General features: G+C 46.7%; 1 protein-coding gene across 1 annotated transcript in view; it reads right to left on the reverse strand.

Moving 5' to 3' along the window:
* The window catches only part of TTBK1 (tau tubulin kinase 1), an 89,670-nt gene that overhangs the window by 44,756 nt on the left and 26,271 nt on the right, over positions 1 to 18,643 (reverse strand). The window contains exons 6-7 of the mRNA XM_073671635.1: positions 785 to 889; positions 42 to 107 (exon numbers count right to left, since the gene is read on the reverse strand). Of these exons, the coding sequence (XP_073527736.1) occupies positions 42 to 107; positions 785 to 889 (171 nt within the window). The remainder of the gene's footprint in view (positions 1 to 41; positions 108 to 784; positions 890 to 18,643) is intronic.

The following is an 18,643-nucleotide window of genomic DNA, read 5'->3' on the forward strand; positions in this document are numbered from 1 at the left end:
ACCCAGCCCTATAAACCTCAAGATAGAAAGGTCTTACTTACCCTGTTTTTGTGTGCATTAACAGAGGCGTAGCGGACGGTTCCTCGAAATCCAGCTACATTTCGAGGCTGTGGGGGGACAGAACACAGAAGTGATTGTGGCAGGTGAAAGTGGAGGGTGCCTGCCAGGCGAATGAGACCCCACTGCTCTCTAATGTGCAGGTATTGTGTGGATGTATTATGTGTCCTCCTGAATGAAATCCTCTGCTAAGTACCCAGCAATGATCTCCTACATGACATGCGCCCATCCTGATCTGGAGGCTGCCCCTCTGATCCCAAGAGGCCGATGATCCCCAACATGTATGAAATGAAAGACACAAAGTAAGAAAAATCATAAAAAATCAACAAAAGAAAGAAAACAGAAGAATTTGGAAATCACAGGACGACCATAGATAAAATTCCCCGGGGACCCCAGCCACCTCCGACATAAACAGAGAGACCTGAGAAGGTGGCCGCCCCTCCAGGATTTCTATCTACGGGGGTCTCCATGATCTTCACCAGTCAATCCAGGTATAAATGTAAAATATCTCAAACCAAGGAGAGGATGGATGATGGACACTCACACTGCGCATCCCAGTCGCCAAAACTAAACTGCGGCGCAACGGCTCGTAAAATAAACTGAAAAACAGAAAGAATAAAATAATGGAAACCAAACAACGTCATCAACGCAAAAAGAGCAATAAAAGGCCCCGCCCAGAGGGGGACAGCACGCGGCACCGGCGGCTGCTCACACCTGCCCCACTCACCGGACGGACCTCCCCGTTTGTGTTGGTGTATTGACGGGCCAAACCAAAGTCCAGCATATAGCACTTCCTGTACGTGGAGGGCAGGCGACCCATGGCGAAGTTAGACTGCGGAGCAAACAGGGCACAGTTAGGACCTCCAGAGCAGCGCTTCGGCCTCGGATACTAGCACAACTCTCATTACAGAAACAGGAGACACCGGTGTATGAAAGTGGACAGGAGAAGAAGGAGGGACAGTAGACCCTTCACAATAATAAGGACCATGAAGTGTTAGCACAGCATGATCCTGACCATTAAATGACTGTAGATAGATAGATAGATAGATAGATAGATAGATAGATAGATAGATAGATAGATAGATAGATTCCGATCGGCAGTCAAGTATCGGCCTGTTCAGACTCGCCAAAAAAAGATTTCAACCCTCCAGCAGATACAGTCATGGCCAAAAGTTTTAGCACCCTTGAAATTGTTCCAGAAAATGTATTTCTCCCAGATAATTGTTATACACATTTACTTCCTTTGTGTGTATTGGAACAACACAAAAAAAAACAGAGAAAAAAAGGCAAATTGGACAAAATTTTACACAAAACCCAAAAAATGGGCTGGACAAAATTGTTGGCACCTTTCCAAAATTGTGCGTAAAAAACTTTGTTTCAAGCATGTGATGCTCGTTCAAACTCACCTGTGGCAAGTAACAGGTGTGGGCAATTTGAAAATCACACCTGAAACCAGATAAAAAGGGGAGAACATTGTGTGTCTGTGTGTGCCACACTAATGGAGAACAGAAAGAGGAGAAGAGAACTGGTCTGAGGAGTTGAGAACCAGAATTGTTGAAAAATATCAACAATCTAAAGGTTACAAGTCTATCTCCAGAGATCTTGATGTTCCTTTGTCCACAGTGCGCAACATAATCAAGAAGTTTACAACCCGTGGCACTGTAGCTAATCTCCCTGAATGTGGACGGCAGAGAAAAATTGATGAAAGATTGCAAAGCAGGATAGTCCGGATGGTGGATAAGCTGCCCCAATAAAGTTCCAGAGAAATTCAAGCTGTCCTGCAGGCTCAGGGTGCATCAGTGTCTGTGCAAACTATCCGTCCACATGTGAATAAACTGAAACACTATAGCAGGAGACCCAGGAGAACCCCACTACTGACAGAAACATAAAAAAGCTAGACTGCAGTTTGCCAAAATGTATGTGAGTAAGTCAAAATCCTTCTGGTAAAGCGTCTTGTGGACAGATGAGGTCAATATAAAGCAAGTCATTCTAGTGTTTACCGAAAACAGAATGAGTCCTACAAAGAAAAGAACACAGTACCTACAGTCAAATATGGTGGAGTCACAGATTTTTGGGGTTGTTTTTCTGCTTCTGGCACTGGTTCTTTGACTGTGTGCAAGGCATTATGAAATCTGAAGATTACCAAAGGATTTTGGGTGGCAATGTAGTGCTCAATGTCAGAAAGCTGGGTTTGAGTCCAAGGTCATGGGTCTTCCAGTAGGACAATGACGCCAAACATACTTCAAGAAGCTCCCAGAAATGGATGGAAACAAAGTGCTGAAGAGTTCTAAAGTGGCAGCAATGAGTCCAGATCTAAATCCCATTGATCACCTGTGGAGAGATATTAAAATTGCTGTTGGGAGAAGGCACCTTCAAATATCAGAGACCTGGAGCAGCTTGCAGAAGAAGAGTCCAAGATTCCTGTTGAGAGGAGTAAGAAGCTTGTGATGGTTGTAGGAAGTGATTGATTGCAGTTATTTATTCCAAAGGGCGTGCAACCAAATATTAAGTTGAGGGCGCCAACAATTTTGTCCGGCCCAATTTTGAGGTTTTATGTGAAAAGATGTCCAATTTGTCTTTTTTTCTCTGCTTTTTTTGTGATGTTCTAATACACACAAAGGAAATAAACCTGTGTATAACAAAACGTGTAATTGTGATGATTGTCTGAGAGGAATCCTTCATTTTCTGGAACAATTTCAAGGGTGCCAACACTTTCGGCCATGACTGTCTCTGCACACATCACATCTCCAGCAGATACCTCCACAACATGTCCCTCCAGCAGATATCTCCACACATCACGTCTCCAGCAGATATCTCCACACATCATCCCTCCAGCAGATATCTCCACACATCGTCCCTCCAGAAGATATCTCCACATATCATCCCTCCAGAAGATATCTCCACACATCACGTCTCCATCCAGCAGATATCTCCACACATCACGTCTCCAGCAGATATCTCCACACATCACGTCTCCAGCAGATATCTCCACACATCATCCCTCCAGCAGATATCTCCACACATCACATCTCCAGAAGATATCTCCACACATCGTCCCTCCAGAAGATATCTCCACACATCACGTCTCCATCCAGCAGATATCTCCACACATCACGTCTCCAGCAGATATCTCCCCACATCACGTCTCCAGCAGATATCTCCACACATCATCCCTCCAGAAGATATCTCCACACATCAGACCTCCAGAAGATATCTCCACACATCATGTCTCCATCCAGCAGATATCTCCACACATCACGTCTCCAGCAGATATCTCCCCACATCACGTCTCCAGCAGATATCTCCACACATCATCCCTCCAGAAGATATCTCCACACATCACGTCTCCAGCAGATATCTCCACACATCATCCCTCCAGAAGATATCTCCACACATCACGTCTCCAGCAGATATCTCCATACATCATCCCACCAGAAGATTTCTCCACATATCATCCCTCAAGCCAATAGATGGGAAGCATTTAGCATTTAAGGCACGCTACCAGGTAGGGATGTGCTTCTACAATGCCTTTGCTAGTGTTAGTTTGTGTTTGTCCCTGATAGACAGTTGTCAGGTCCCTGAACCTGTTCCTGAACCTATTCTATTAGATCCTGATGTAGAACACGCTTAGTCTGAACCTGAGACCAGTACTGTCTAATCCTGAACTTGTTCCCATTGCTCTGGCGGTACCTGAACCTGGAACCGCTCCGGTGGTACCTGAACCTGAAGCAGCTCCGATGGTACCCGAAACTGAAGCCGCTCCAGTGGTACCTGAACCTGAAACCGCACTGTCTGAACCTGCACAAGTGTCCATCCTGTCTAGTGCTCCAGGATCCACAATGTCTGAACCTGCATAAGTATCTGGTCCCGCCTTGAACTCAGAGTCTGCGATCCTGACTCTTGGGGTCAGATGCTGCAGTACTGTGGACGGCCCTTGGAGTGGTACCTGACGGCCGCTTAGCCACGCCCTTCCAAAAGGTAAGCCCGGACCGTGGAACAGTGGATCAACATGTGTGACAGTTTGTACAGGCCATGGACCCCGCTGATCCCAAGACCCCTCCGCCCTCGGAGCTGTACCAAGAGTTGATCCGTCAGGGAGATCAGCAGGAAAAAAAAGTGTCCTATTTGCGGACTGTGAATACCCGGTTGGATGCCCTGACCACGGCTGATTCATCCGCACCAGTTCAAGTTGCAACAACCTCGGCAGTACTCAGCATGCAACTTATGTGCCCGGACCTAAACCTCATTTGTCTGCTCCGACACGTTATGACGGGGATCCTAAGCAGTGCCGTAGGTTCTTAAGCCAGTGCACTATGAACTATTGGCCCATCAGTTTCCCTCTGATCGGACTAAAGTGGGATTCCAGATTTCCCACCTAGCAGGAGAGGCCCTAGCATGGCTCATCCTTATGTGGAAGAGAGGGGACGCTGTGACCTTGGATCTGCAGGCCTCCCTGGTAGCCTTCCGAAAAGTCTTCGATGAGCCGGGCCGTATGTCTTTTGCTGCATCTTCCCTTCTCAGACTGCGTCAGGGTGGTCTGTCTGTAAGCAAGTGTGATGAACTGGCTTGTTCTAAAGACTACTGGACCAATGTACATAGAGCGGAGTCCGCGGCTCTAAGGGATGCAGACTTTTTCCAGCACGGAGCACCGGTTACGTCAATCTTATTGTTGTGTTTTATTAGAGATTTGCTTGTTCATCAGTTCAGCCTCAGGAATCAATGTTTCCATTCAGTGACAGTAAGCAGAGGGAGACATGCAGGATGGATCTTATGTATACAATAGCAGCCCGAGTTCCGAAACAAATAAGTTTCGGAAGCTAGAAAAGTGTGCTCTACATAATAAAAAACTAACTCAAATTACCCATGTCTATTCACTTTTAGTCTTTCTACACGATAAACAACAAAGTTGTCATAATTAATAAATTAGTAAATGGCATTACAGAAAACAAAAATAAAATTTAGAACATTACAGAGATGTTTGTCAATTCAAAAAGTGAATTGCCCCGGGCAGATCGAGTGGAAATCTCTCTGTATGTCTTATCAACTTCAGCTGATCCTGTTACAATCTCTGCCTCAAGAACATTTCTATTCAATGATGTTACAACTAATCCTGCACCATTGCAGAGTCCTCGTTTTGTATTCAAATTTCTCAACACCATAATAATGCTGCCCACCTTAAGTCTAAGGCAATGACTTGACATGCCAGATGGGATTAATCTATTTAAAAATTCAATAGGAAAATGTTCCCTTTCATCGTCGTCATCTACAACAACATCATCGCTCCAACGTCAGCTGATGTTTTTCTCGGACTCACCTCAACATTAAGCTCTTTATGTAGGAAGATAAGGCCAGGCAGGAGATTTTTAAAGGTAAATGTAAAGCATCCATTCCATTAATCTCGTTAGTGTGTCCGGGGCCTTAAGCCATTGTTCTCCCAGCCACTGGTCCCACTTTGTGAATGGGGTTAGTAGACCCAGCAAAGCCGTCACAACAGGAGGTCTCACATGCAGTCCCAGGTCATGGATTCCACCTATCAAAAATACCTCCACTAATGCACAGTTAGCTTTGGGGGGGGAGGGTGTGAACACTTCTGCCCATTCAGGGGGCTGATCCCAGGGAAGAATAAGACACATTTTTAGGGAGAAGGAAGGGAGAGGATCTAGGCTGAGGTCTTGCAGCCCATGGATGGATGACTTATGGCGTTTGGAGATCAGTTGCTGAATGGTCTGTACAAACGTGCTACAGTTGTGGGATCTGTCATCTGGATTTGATAAACTTTCTTAAGGACTGTTTCTACTGGATACCTGTGCTTCTTTTGTTTTATCTGTCGTATGGAGCGTGGACAGTGACTACAGACTATACTGGCTGGAGAGAAGAAACCTGTGGGCCAACAAAAAGTTGGGAGACAGTGAGTATCGCCTGGTGCAAAGGCAGTGGAACTACTGCCCCAGGAATGGGGTCTTGTGTACTGGGGGCAGTGTATTTTGGCCATTTACCTGGAGTTGTTGTAAAACCATGGATGTAAGGAATAAAAAATAGTTGCATCGCTAACCTGCCTAGGTGATTATCACAACCCACAACCTCAGATCTTCACAGCCAGTATGTTGCCGGTTCCGCACCCTTCTGGGAGGGATTGTCCGGAAGGATTAAGGATAAACTGGCTGATCCCTGCTAGACATCCCTGCTATCCTAGATGACCTGATTTCCCTGGCAATCAGCATAGACCCCAGGTTGCAGGAACAGTCCAGAGAGGTGAGAGGAAACCGTCGTGTCTTGCTCTGTCCTTCCAAAGACCGCTTGTTCACCAGTCTGAGACAGCAGTCTTCTCTGAACCCATGCAGGTGGATTGTGTTAGGCTGGCTGAGCAGCAGCAGGAACACAGTCGTGTCAAGGGATTGTGCTACTGCTGCGGTAGCAAGGAACATCGCATCCGTTGTTGTCCTGAGAAGTCGCAGAAACTCCAAAGCCTTAGGTCTGTTGGAGAAGTGACCCTGGGCGGGAATAGTTCCCCTTGACCGTTGACCATGAATGTATCTGTTTCATGTGGAGGCGCCCGGTTTGTTGAGACAGCCTACATCGATTCCAGTTTGGAGGGTAAATTTCTTGGAGAAAACAGTGGTGGATCTCCTGTCAGACGTCTCGAGAGTCTAACCCGAACCCTAATCATCAACATTAACAGAAATAAACACTGGAAATAGATCCCTCTGTGTGTAATGACTCTATATAATAGATCCCTCTGTATGTAATGACTCTATATAATAGATCCCTCTGTGTGTAATGACTATATAATAGATCCCTCTGTGTGTAATGACTCTATATAATAGATCCCTCTGTGTGTAATGACTCTATATAATAGATCCCTCTGTGTGTAATGACTCTATATAATAGATCCCTCTGTGTGTAATGACTCTATGTAATAGATCCCTCTGTGTGTAATGACTCTATATAATAGATCCCTCTGTGTGTAATGACTCTATATAATGGATCCCTCTGTGTGTAATGACTCTATATAATAGATCCCTCTGTGTGTAATGACTCTATATAATAGATCCCTCTGTGTGTAATGACTCTATGTAATAGATCCCTCTGTGTGTAATGACTCTATATAATAGATCCCTCTGTGTGTAATGGCTCTATATAATAGATCCCTCTGTGTGTAATGGCTCTATATAATAGATCCCTCTGTGTGTAATGACTCTATATAATAGATCCCTCTGTGTGTAATGACTCTATATAATAGATCCCTCTGTGTGTAATGACTCTATATAATAGATCACTCTGTGTGTAATGGCTCTATATAATAGATCACTCTGTGTGTAATGACTCTATATAATAGATCCCTCTGTGTGTAATGACTCTATATAATAGATCCCTGTGTGTAATGACTCTATATAATAGATCCCTCTGTGTGTAATGACTCTATATAATAGATTTCTCTGTGTGTAATGACTCTATATAATAGATCGCTCTGTGTGTAATGACTCTATATAATAGATCCCTCTGTGTGTAATGACTCTATATAATAGATCGCTCTGTGTAATGACTCTATATAATAGATCCCTCTGTGTGTAATGACTCTATATAATAGATCGCTCTGTGTGTAATGACTCTATATAATAGATCCCTCTGTGTGTAATGACTCTATATAATAGATCCCTCTGTGTGTAATGACTCTATATAATAGATCCCTCTGTGTGTAATGACTCTATATAATGTAGGAGTTTCACTTTTTGTATTGAAGAACTGAAATAAATTAACTTTTTGATGATATTCTAATTTAATGAGATGCACCTATAGACCCGAATGAAATCTTGACAGACGGCTCACGCAGCAGACTCAGCTGTCTGGCCCCAAGTTGGGGTGACCACTGCAAACTTGGAGAAGTGGTCAGTCATGACCAGGCAGTACTGTGGACCTCTAGTTGATTGTCCCATGAGGAGGTAGTCTATCATTAATACTTTAAGCGGTTCTTTGGTCTGTATAGTTTGTACAGGTGCCCTCTGTTCTGTGCTTTTGGTGAGGTCACACAATCTGCACTGTCGGCAAACTTCCTCAACCACCAGCCGGGGGCAATATATGTAGCGCTGCAGCCACTGGTAGGTCTTTCCCGGTCCCAAGTGGGCTCCGAACTAATGAGCTTCTTTGGCAATTTCTCATGCCACTCTCCCGGGGATTACTACTTGCCATCTTGCCTCTAAGTCAGCAGGCTGCTGCCACTTGCGGTATAGAACAGCTCCTCGAACTTCCAACCTAGCCCACTGGCGCAGCACGGACTTCATCTCGGCATCTAGGTCAGAACTTTCTTCCTTGTGGGGTACTTTTCGCTGGGCTACCCACCTTTTCACTTGCTGCAACCCTGCATCTTCATCTTCTACTCGACCCCATTCTTTGTTAGTTCTTCCTAGTGACTTGGGTAGAGAGCAGGCCTCCCCACTTGACTGTGCCACTACTGCCGGGGGTGTGAATTTGCAGAAGTCTGGAATCTCCTCTTCCTCCAGGTGTTCATCGCAGTCCCCTTCCGGACTTTAACAGGTTACCCTTGACAAGCCATCAGCGCTGGTGTTTTCCGTGGCAGAGCAGTAGCGGATCGAGAAGTCAAATTTTGCAAGGCGAGCTACCCAACGCTGTTCTAGGGCTCCCAACTTGGCAGTGTCCAGATGGGCTAGCAGATTGTTGTCACTCCATACAAGGATCTTGGCCCCTGTCAGTTATTCCGCAAACTTCTCCGTCATGGCCCACACCAGGGCAAGGAGTTCCAGGCAGAAGGAGCTGTAGTTGTGACGATTTCGCTCCGTTTCCCGTAAAGACCGACTGGCATAAGTGATAACCCTTTTGTGCCCGTCCTGTATATGCGAAAGGACTGCCCCGAGTCCATAGAGACTGCCATCTGTGTATAAGAGGAATGGCCTATCGAAATCTGCATAAGCCAGGATGGGGGCTGATGTCAGGGCTTCTTTCATGGTCTGGAAGGCCTCCTCCTGCTTCTGTTCTCAGGGTATGCTTTGATTCTTGGGTACCCCAGCTGTCCCTCTTAGCAGCTCATTCAGTGGGCCCGCTATTTTCGCATAGTCTTTGATGAACCGCCGATAGTACTCGGCCAATCCAAGAAAGACTTTTAACTCCCACAGAGTTCTGGGTGCTGGCCATTGCTGGATCACAGCTACTTTTTCTTGTGACGGCAGGACTCCGTCCTGAGACACCTTGTGGCCCAGGTACTCGATCTCCTTCTTGGACAGATGACACGTTTTTGGCTTCACCTTCAGGCCATGGGCCCGTAATCGCCCGAGTAACTGCCCGAGTCTATTCAGATGTTCTTGAAAGGTAGCGGAGTACACAATGATATCATCCAGATATATCAGAGTCGCTTCAAAGTTCAGGTCGCCCAGGCAATTCTCCATCAGCCGCTGGAACGTACCCGGTGCACTCGATAGTCCAAACGGCATTCTGTTAAATTCAAACAGTCCCATGGCATGGGGAGTATAAATGCAGTCTTCGCCCAATCTTTCTCTGCCAATGGTACCAGCCAGTACCCGCTAGCTAGATCCAGAGTGGAGAAGTATTTAGCCTTCCCTAGGGCCATCAAAGACTCTTCAATGCGGGGCAGTGGGTTAGAGTCTCGTACAGTGCACGCCTTCAACCTCCGGTAGTCCACGCACAAACGAATGGTTCCGTCCTTCTTGACAAGCACTACTGGGGCTGCCCATGGACTCTGACTACTCTGCACTACTCCCGAATACGACATCTGTTTCAACAAGGTCTTCACCTCCTGGTACAGCTTGGGAGATATCTGTTGATATCTTTCTGGAATCAGAGGAGTGTCACCAATCGGTATCTCATGGGTGATGGCGTCTGTGCAGCCAAAGTTGTCGGTGTGCCAGGCAAACGAATCCTGATTCTCCCACAGCATTTTTTCAACTGCTTGTATACGATCTGGATCGAGAGCCTTCACATCCACCTCCATTTGGGCCAAGATGACTCGCCCATTCCATTCCAGGGTCGGGGCCTCTTCCGTTTTGGCCGTGACTGCCAGGGTCCAGACAGCATCATCTACCGGGGTCAGTGTCACTTCTTTCTGACTCAGCACTTCACTTCGATGTAGATACAGTGCATTGTGAAAGTATTTGGCCCCCTTGAACTTTTCTACCTTTTGCCACATTTCTGGCTTCAAACATAAAGATATTAAATTCTAATTTTTGGGGGAAGAATCAACAACAAGTGGGACACAATCGTGAAGTGGAACGAAATTTATTGGATATTTTAAACTTTTTTAACAAATTAAAAACTGAAAAGTGGGGCGTGCAATATTATTCGGCCCCCTTGAGTTAATACTTTGTAGCGCCACCTTTTGCTGCGATTACAGCTGCACATCGCTTGGGGTATGTCTCTATCAGTTTTGCACGTCGAGAGGCTGAAATTCTAGCCCATTCTTCCTTGCAAAACAGCTCGAGCTCATTGAGGTTGGATGGATGGCATTTGTGAACAACAGTTTTCAGCTCTTTCCACAGATTCTCGATTGGATTCAGGTCTGGACTTTGACTTGGCCATTCTAACACCTGGATACATTTATTTTTGAACCATTCCATTGTAGATATTGCTTTGTGTTTGGGATCAATGTCTTGTTGGAAGATAAACTCCGTCCCAGTCTCAGGTCTTTTGCAGGCTCCAACAGGTTTTCTTCCAGAATGGTCCTGTATTTGGCTCCGTCCATGTTCCCATCAATTTTAACCATCTTCCCTGTCCCTGCTGAAGAAAAGCAGGCCCAAACCATGATGCTGCCACCACCATGTTTGACAGTGGGGATGGTGTTTTGAGGGTGATGAGCTGTGTTGCTTTTACGCCAAACATATCATTTTGCATTGTGGCCAAAAAGTTCGATTTTGGTTTCATCTGACCAGAGCACTTTATTCCACATGTTTGGTGTGTCTCCCAGGTGGCTTGTGGCAAACTTCAAACGAGACTTTTTATGGATATCTTTGAGAAATGGCTTTCTTCTTGCCACTCTTTCATAAAGGCCAGATTTGTGCAGTGTACAACTGATTGTTGTCCTATGGACAGACTCTCCCACCTGAGCTGTAGATCTCTGCAGTTCATCCACAGTGATCATGGGCGTTTTGGCTGCAGCTCTGATCAGTCTTCTCCTTGCTCGAGATGAAAGTTTAGAGGGACGGCCGGGTCTTGGTAGATTTGCAGTGGTCTGAGTGGTCTGATACTCCTTCCATTTCAATATGATTGCTTGCACAGTGCTCCTTGAGATGTTTAAAACTTGGGAAATCTTTTTGTATCCAAATCCGGCTTTAAACTTCGCCACAACAGTATCTCGGACCTGCCTGGTGTGTTCCTTAGGGTTTCATGGTCTTCATGATGCTCTCTGCACCTGAAACAGAACCCTGAGACTATCACAGAGCAGGTGCATTTATACGGAGACTTGATTACACACAGGTGGATTCTAGTTATCATTACCGGTCATTTAGGACAACATTGGATCATTCAGAGATCCTCACTGATCTTCTGGAGTGAGTTTGCTGCACTGAAAGTAAAGGGGCCGAATAATATTGCACGCCCCACTTTTCAGTTTTTAATTTGTTAAAAAAGTTTAAAATATGCAATAAATTTCGTTCCACTTCACGATTGTGTCCCACTTGTTGTTGATTCTTCCCCAAAAAATTAGAATTTAATATCTTTATGTTTGAAGCCAGAAATGTGGCAAAAGGTAGAAAAGTTCAAGGGGGCCAAATACTTTCACAATGCACTGTACATACGAGGCAACTCCACTCCTGGGGTTAAACAGACTTCTCTCTGGCCCAGATTCACAGCTCTGATAGGTACTCATCCATTATGGACCACTGCTAATGTAAGGGCTACCAGGGCATTCTGGCCTACTTCTCCTAGGCTCACTGGTTCGATGACCACCTCCATTCCTTCAAGGTTGCGGAAGGTTCCCATAGGCAGGCAGGATGGTCTCACAACAAGGAGGGAGGGTGAGGGATATCCTTCCCGGCACCCACAGACTGGCATACAGGGACACTCTTCTGTGTCCCTCAGACAGGGATCAGCCACTGGAATGCTTTCTGGGTAGGTTTGTGCAGAGTAGCCTGTTTCTAGTAGCCAGGCCCCCGTTTAGTGAACATGATCTGGTCCAACTCTCGCAGGATATTCATGCCCATTATCACTGGTACATCTTCTTTGAATGGCTCGGGAACCAGGAAAATGCCTTTTCTTCCCACTTCTTGTCCACATAGAGGCACATTCATCCACACGAGCCCCGTCACGCTGTTACCCGGATCAACGTCTCCCGCTCTGGCTCGGCCATCGCTTGAAAGTAATGGTTGAAGTACGACTTGGGCATGGTCGTTACCTGTGACCCAGTATCCACTAAGCAGTCCACTGGGATGCCTTCAAACTCAGCTCGCAGGATGGGACATCCTGCAACCAGATGTTCAGAATTATGCTGGGTGGCTTCTCCCTCTACACCTACCTACTGCCGGAAGTTTAACTGTGGTTCTGGGTGTCTGTAAAGAGATCACTCCGACACCCTCTAGCAAAGTGCCCTCCACATCCACACCGCCAACACTGTGTCCTGACAATCATTTCTTCCTCTTTATGTAGAAGGCACCCTTGGAACCTGACCAGCTGGCCTCGGTGGAGGACACTGGGGTTCCGGATAGATCCGTTCAGTCCGAGGGCCCGCCAGTGGATGATATTGAGGAACTTGGTAGAACGGACCACACCCTGGTGTAGTAGGTGGAGGGTTAAGGTTAGGTTCGGGAACCTGAGGAAAAACCTGATAAGGATTTTGTAGGGCTGGGTAAACGGCCTCCGAGGTGGGGCCGGTCCTTATCCACTTTTCCATTTGAGTCAACTTTTCTTGCATAACATTCAGGGAACTCTGCAGGCTTTCTAATACTCTGATCAGTGCCTCTTCACTCTTCACGCCCCCGAGGGTCGGGACTGTCTGGGTTCGTTCCACTCCAGAAGCATAGGTTTCTTCGTTGCTTCAGGCCACTGCCTCTGCCAATATTTGTCGAAAGCTTAAGGCAGAATCCACTCTAACTCGCTCTCACAGGACCTGTTTCACGGGAGTACTGTAGAGTCTCCACTTGTAGTTCTGGGCTGACATTATAAATCTTCGCAACGCTCTGCAATCTGGTGACCCAGTCGGGCAGTGGCATATTCTGGCCATCAAATTTGGGCAGAACACTAAAAGTGCTCATAGGGAGGGCCATTGCAGGGGTTCCACCATTGCCTGCGGTAGTCACATTAGCCACATTGCTGTCGGCCGCCTCCATCTCTGTGACCACAACCTGCTCGCAGCGCCACTTGTAGCAGTGTCCAAGAACACCGCAAAGCAGGAATCAATTACGGCACAGAAGACGAGGAGACAGAATCAATATACCGGCTTTATTGAGAGACCGTGGATTATATGTCGGAAAATAAGACTAACAGTTGTAACGATAAATACAATAGTGGTTACAAGAAGAGATAGCTGGAGCGCGTCAAACAAGCTGTGCTCCAGCTATGGTAATGCAAATTACAATACAAACAGAATAAACAATTTCTATCAACTACTCTCTGCTAATTCCCTATCTGGCTTCCGATTATCAGGCCGCACTGTTACAGCGCCCTAACTAGAGAAACCTGCTCTAAACCCTAACACAGTTTGACACCGGTGCCACACTCACAGTTTTGTAGTCTTAGAAGAAGGTCTTATAACTGCTACTTGGTCCTGATGCGATGAAGCAGAGTTTGTTGTTTTGAGCTCTTCCTTCAGGTTAATAGATCTGTCCTCTTCCAGATCCGGGCAAGTTTCGTTCCCACTTTCAATGTTGAAGGATTACTGGTACCACAGAGTTGTTTTCCTCCATCAGATTACAGGCACTCGGGGAGAATTACCCTGGATATGTAATGTGCCTTTCTCCTTCTGACACGGTGCTGGAGATTGATCCTGTGGTAAAAGGGCACTATCTTTTCTCATATTAGGACAGACTTATTGTCTTGCCTGTTTCTTTCTCAGGGCCGCAGACGGCTCACCATGGCAAAAGTCTCTCACAGCATCCACGAGTCCCTCTCGTCCGTTGCTCAACCGACACCAACTGCCCCATATCCCAACCAACACACAGCAGCTTGCAGGGGGTGAAAAGGGCTAGTCCACGTACACACAAATCAGAGGGGCATATTGTCTCTTCAAGTAACAGTGTAATTGAGCTGGTAGGCTGACTAAGGGCTGCCCCCCTACACACGCACACTCTAAACCTGCCCCAGCCAATAGCTGTGAGGCATCTAGTATTTAAGGCACATTCCCCTGTAGGGAGGTGCCTGTACAACGCCCTCGTTATTGTTAGTGTTAGTTTGTGTTTGTCCCTGCTAGTTAGTTGTCAAGTCCCTGAACCCATCCCTGAACCTGTTCTGGACTATTTTGTTAGTCCGGATCCTGTCATAGAGCACACTTAGTATGAACCTGAACCTGTCTCTGAGACCAGTGTTGTCTAATCCTGAACCTGTTCCCGTTGCCCGTGTTACCTGAACCTGAAGCCATTCCAGTGGTACCTGAACCTGAAGCCGCACTGTCTGAACCTGCACCAGTGTCCGTCCTGTCAAGTGTTCCAGGATCTGCACTGTCTGAACTTGAACCAGTGTCCGTCCCGTCTATTGTTGCAGGATCCACACTGTTAGAACCTGCACCAGTGTCCGTCCTGTCAAGCAGGGCTGTGGAGTCGGTGTCGGTATAAAATGGACCGACTCATACTCCTAAAATACATAATACATTGGGTGCAGTAGTACAATGCAGTAGGTGCTGTAAATTTTTCATAATAATTTTGGAAAGTGATGAAATGTTCTATAAACGTCTGTTCTGCTCCTGATCTAAGGATCTTGGATTTTTGTTGATATGAATCTGTGCTGCACTTTATGTACAATCTCAGTAGTGAGGCAGTGCTGTGGAGTCAGAGCTGTGGTGTCGGAGTTGGAGTCGGGAGTCAGGGAAATTGAGGAGTCGGAGGTTTGGCTTACCGACTCCACAGCCCTGCTGTCAAGTGTTCCGGGATCCGCGCTGTCGGAACCTGCATTAGCATCTGGTCCCGCCTTGAACTCTGAGTCTGTGCCTGCGATTCTGACCCCTGGGGTCAGCTGCCGCAGTAATGGGGACTCCCCTTGGAGTGGTACCTGGTGGTCACCTGCAGCTCAAGCCTAACTCCACCACCAGGAGCTCCAGCGAAAACCAGGTTGTCTCTTAGCCACGCCCCTCCAAAGGCAAGCCCGGAACGTGAAGCAGTGGGTCCACGATCCACGTGCATGACATCCACACAACATCTCTCCAGCAGATATCTTTAAAGATCATGTCTCCTGCAGAAATCTGCCCACATCACATCTCCAGCAGATATCTCCACACATCAACCCTCCAGCAGATATATCCAAACATCGACCCTCCAGCAGATATCTGAACCCATCACATCTCCAGCAGATATCTGAACCCATCACATCTCCGGCAGATATATCTACACATCAAGTCTCCAGCAGATATTCGCACACATCACATCGCCAGCAGACATCTCCACACATCATCCCTTCGTAGATATCTCCACACATCACGTCTCCGGCAGACATCTCCACACATCATCCCTTCAGTAGATATCTCCACACATCACGTCTCCAGCAGATATCTCCCCACATCACATCTCCAGCAGATTTCTCCACCAATCGTCCCTTCAGCAGATTTCTCCACACATCATCCCTCCAGCAGAAATTTCCACACATTGTCCCCCCAGAAGATATCAGCACACATCAAATCTCCAGCAGGTATCTCCAAACGTCATTCCTCCAGGAAATATCTCCACACATATCTCCAGCAAATATCTCCACAGATCGACCATCCCGCAGATATTTCCACACATCATTGCTCGAGCAGATATCTCCACAGATCATCCCTCCAGCAGATATCTCCACAGATCATCCCTTCAGCAGATATCTCCACATATCACATCTCCAGCAGATATCTCCACACGTCTCTCCAGTACATATCTCCACATATTACGAATCAAGTAGATGCAAACATCAAATCAATTATTATCATCAAACATTATCCCTCCAGGAGATAAATCCACACATCGTCCCTCCAGCAGAAATCAGCACACAACACGTCTCCAGCAGAAATCTCCACACATCACGTCTCCAGCAGATATCTCCACACATCATGTCTCCAGCAGATATCTCCACACATCATCCTTCCAGCAGATATCTCCACACATCACGTCTCCAGCAGATATCTCCACACATCATGTCTCCAGAAAAATCCAAATATCACGTCTCCATGCGATGTAGTATCTCCACACATCACCTCTCTAGCCGATATCTCCACACATCACGTCTCCAGTAGATATTTCCACACATCATGTCTCCAGCAGATGTCCCTACCCACCACATCTCCAGCAGACATCTCTGCACATCACATCTCCAGCAGACGGCTCAACACATCGTTCCTCCAGTAGATACCTCCACATATCAGTTCTGCAGCAGATATCTCCACACAGCATGTCTCCAGCAGATATCTCCACACATCATCCCTCCAGCAGATATCTCCACACAACACGTCTCCAGCAGATATCTCCACACATCATCCCTCCAGCAGATATCTCCACACATCATCCCTCCATCCCTCCAGCAGATATCTCCACACATCACATCTCCAGCAGATATCTCCACACAACACGTCTCCAGCAGATATCTCCACACATCATCGCTCCAGCAGATATCTCCACACATCATCCCTCCAGCAGATACCTGCACACAACACGTCTCCAGCAGATATCTCCACACATCAAGTCTCCAGCAGATATCTCCACACATCGTCCCTCCAGCAGATACCTCCACACATCATCCCTCCAGCAGATATCTCCACACAACATGTCTCCAGCAGATATCTCCACACAACACGTCTCCAGCAGACATCTCCACACATCGTCCCTCCAGCAGATATCTCCACACAGCAAGTTTCCAACAGATATCTCCACACATCATCCCTCCAGCAAATATCTCCACACATCATCCCTCCAGCAGATATCTCCACACATCATCCCTCCAGCAGATATCTCCACACATCATCCCTCCAGCAGATATCTCCACACATCAAAGCTCTAGCAGATAGATTCACACATTGTCCCTCCAGCAGACATCTCCATATATCGTTCCTCCAGCAGATATCTCCACACATTATTTCTCCAAAAGATATCTCCACACATAATTCCTCCAGGAGATATCTCCAGATATCACGTTTCGAGTAGATGCAGTAACTCCACATATCATCCCTCCAGAAGATAAATCCACACATCATTCCTCCAGCAGATACCTCCACACCTTAAATCTCCAGCTGATATCTCCACACATCGTCCCTCCAGTAGATATCGGCCCATATCACGTCTCCAGCAGATATCTCTACACATCGTTCCTCCAGCAGATATCTCTACACATATTCCCTGTAGCAGATATCTTCACACATCACGTCTCCAGCAGATATCTCCACACAGATATCTCCTGGTGAACAGGCTATCTCTGCATGTGTCACAGCTGTCAAACAGCTGTGACACTTGCAGGCGCGGCGACAATGAATGAAACCCCGAGCATGCCAAAATACTCGGCGAGCACCTGAGCGTGCTCGCCGAAACCGAAAGAGTTAATGAGGCATACTCGCTCATCACTAATCCTCACACATCACATCTCCAGTGAACATCTCCATACTTCATGTCTCCAGCAGATATCTCCACACATCACAACTCCAGCAGATATCTCCACACATCGTCCCTCCAGTAGATATCTGCCCACTTCAATTCTCCAGCAGATATCTTTACACATCATTCCTCCAGCAGATACCTCCACACCTTACGTCTCCAGCTGATATCTCTACACATCGTCCCTCCAGTAGATATCAGCCCATATCACATCTCCAGCAGATATCTCTACACATCGTTCCTCCAGCAGATATCTCCACACATCTTCCCTCCAGCAGATATCTCCACACATCATGTCTCCAGCAGATATCTCCACGCATCTGCATCGTCCCTCCAGCAGATATCTCCACAGATATCTCCTGGTGAACAGGCTATCTCTGCATGTGTCACAGCTGTCAAACAGCTGTGACACTTGCAGGCGCGGTGACAATGAATGAAACCCCGAGCACGCCAAAATACTCGGCGAGCACCCAAGCGTGCTCGCCGAAAGAGTTAATGGGTCATACTCGCTCATCACTAATCCTCACACATCACATCTCCAGTGAACATCTCCATACTTCATGTCTCCAGCAGATATCTCCACAGATCACAACTCCAGCAGATATCTCCACACATCGTCCCTCCAGTAGATATCTGCCCACTTCAATTCTCCAGCAGATATCTCCACACATCATCCCTCCAGCAGATATCTGCGCACATCACAGCTCTAGCAGATATTTACACACATTGTCCTTCCAGCAGACATCTCCACACATCGTTCCTCCGGCAGATATCTCCACACATCATTTCTCCAGGAGATATCTCCAGATATCACATTTCCAGTACATGCAGTATCTCCACATATCATCCCTCCAGAAAATACACACATC

This window comes from Phyllobates terribilis, unplaced genomic scaffold (assembly GCF_046119375.1).
Source record: "Phyllobates terribilis strain yellow unplaced genomic scaffold, ASM4611937v1 Scaffold_3__8_contigs__length_932513732, whole genome shotgun sequence".
NCBI classification, from domain to species: domain Eukaryota; kingdom Metazoa; phylum Chordata; class Amphibia; order Anura; family Dendrobatidae; genus Phyllobates; species Phyllobates terribilis.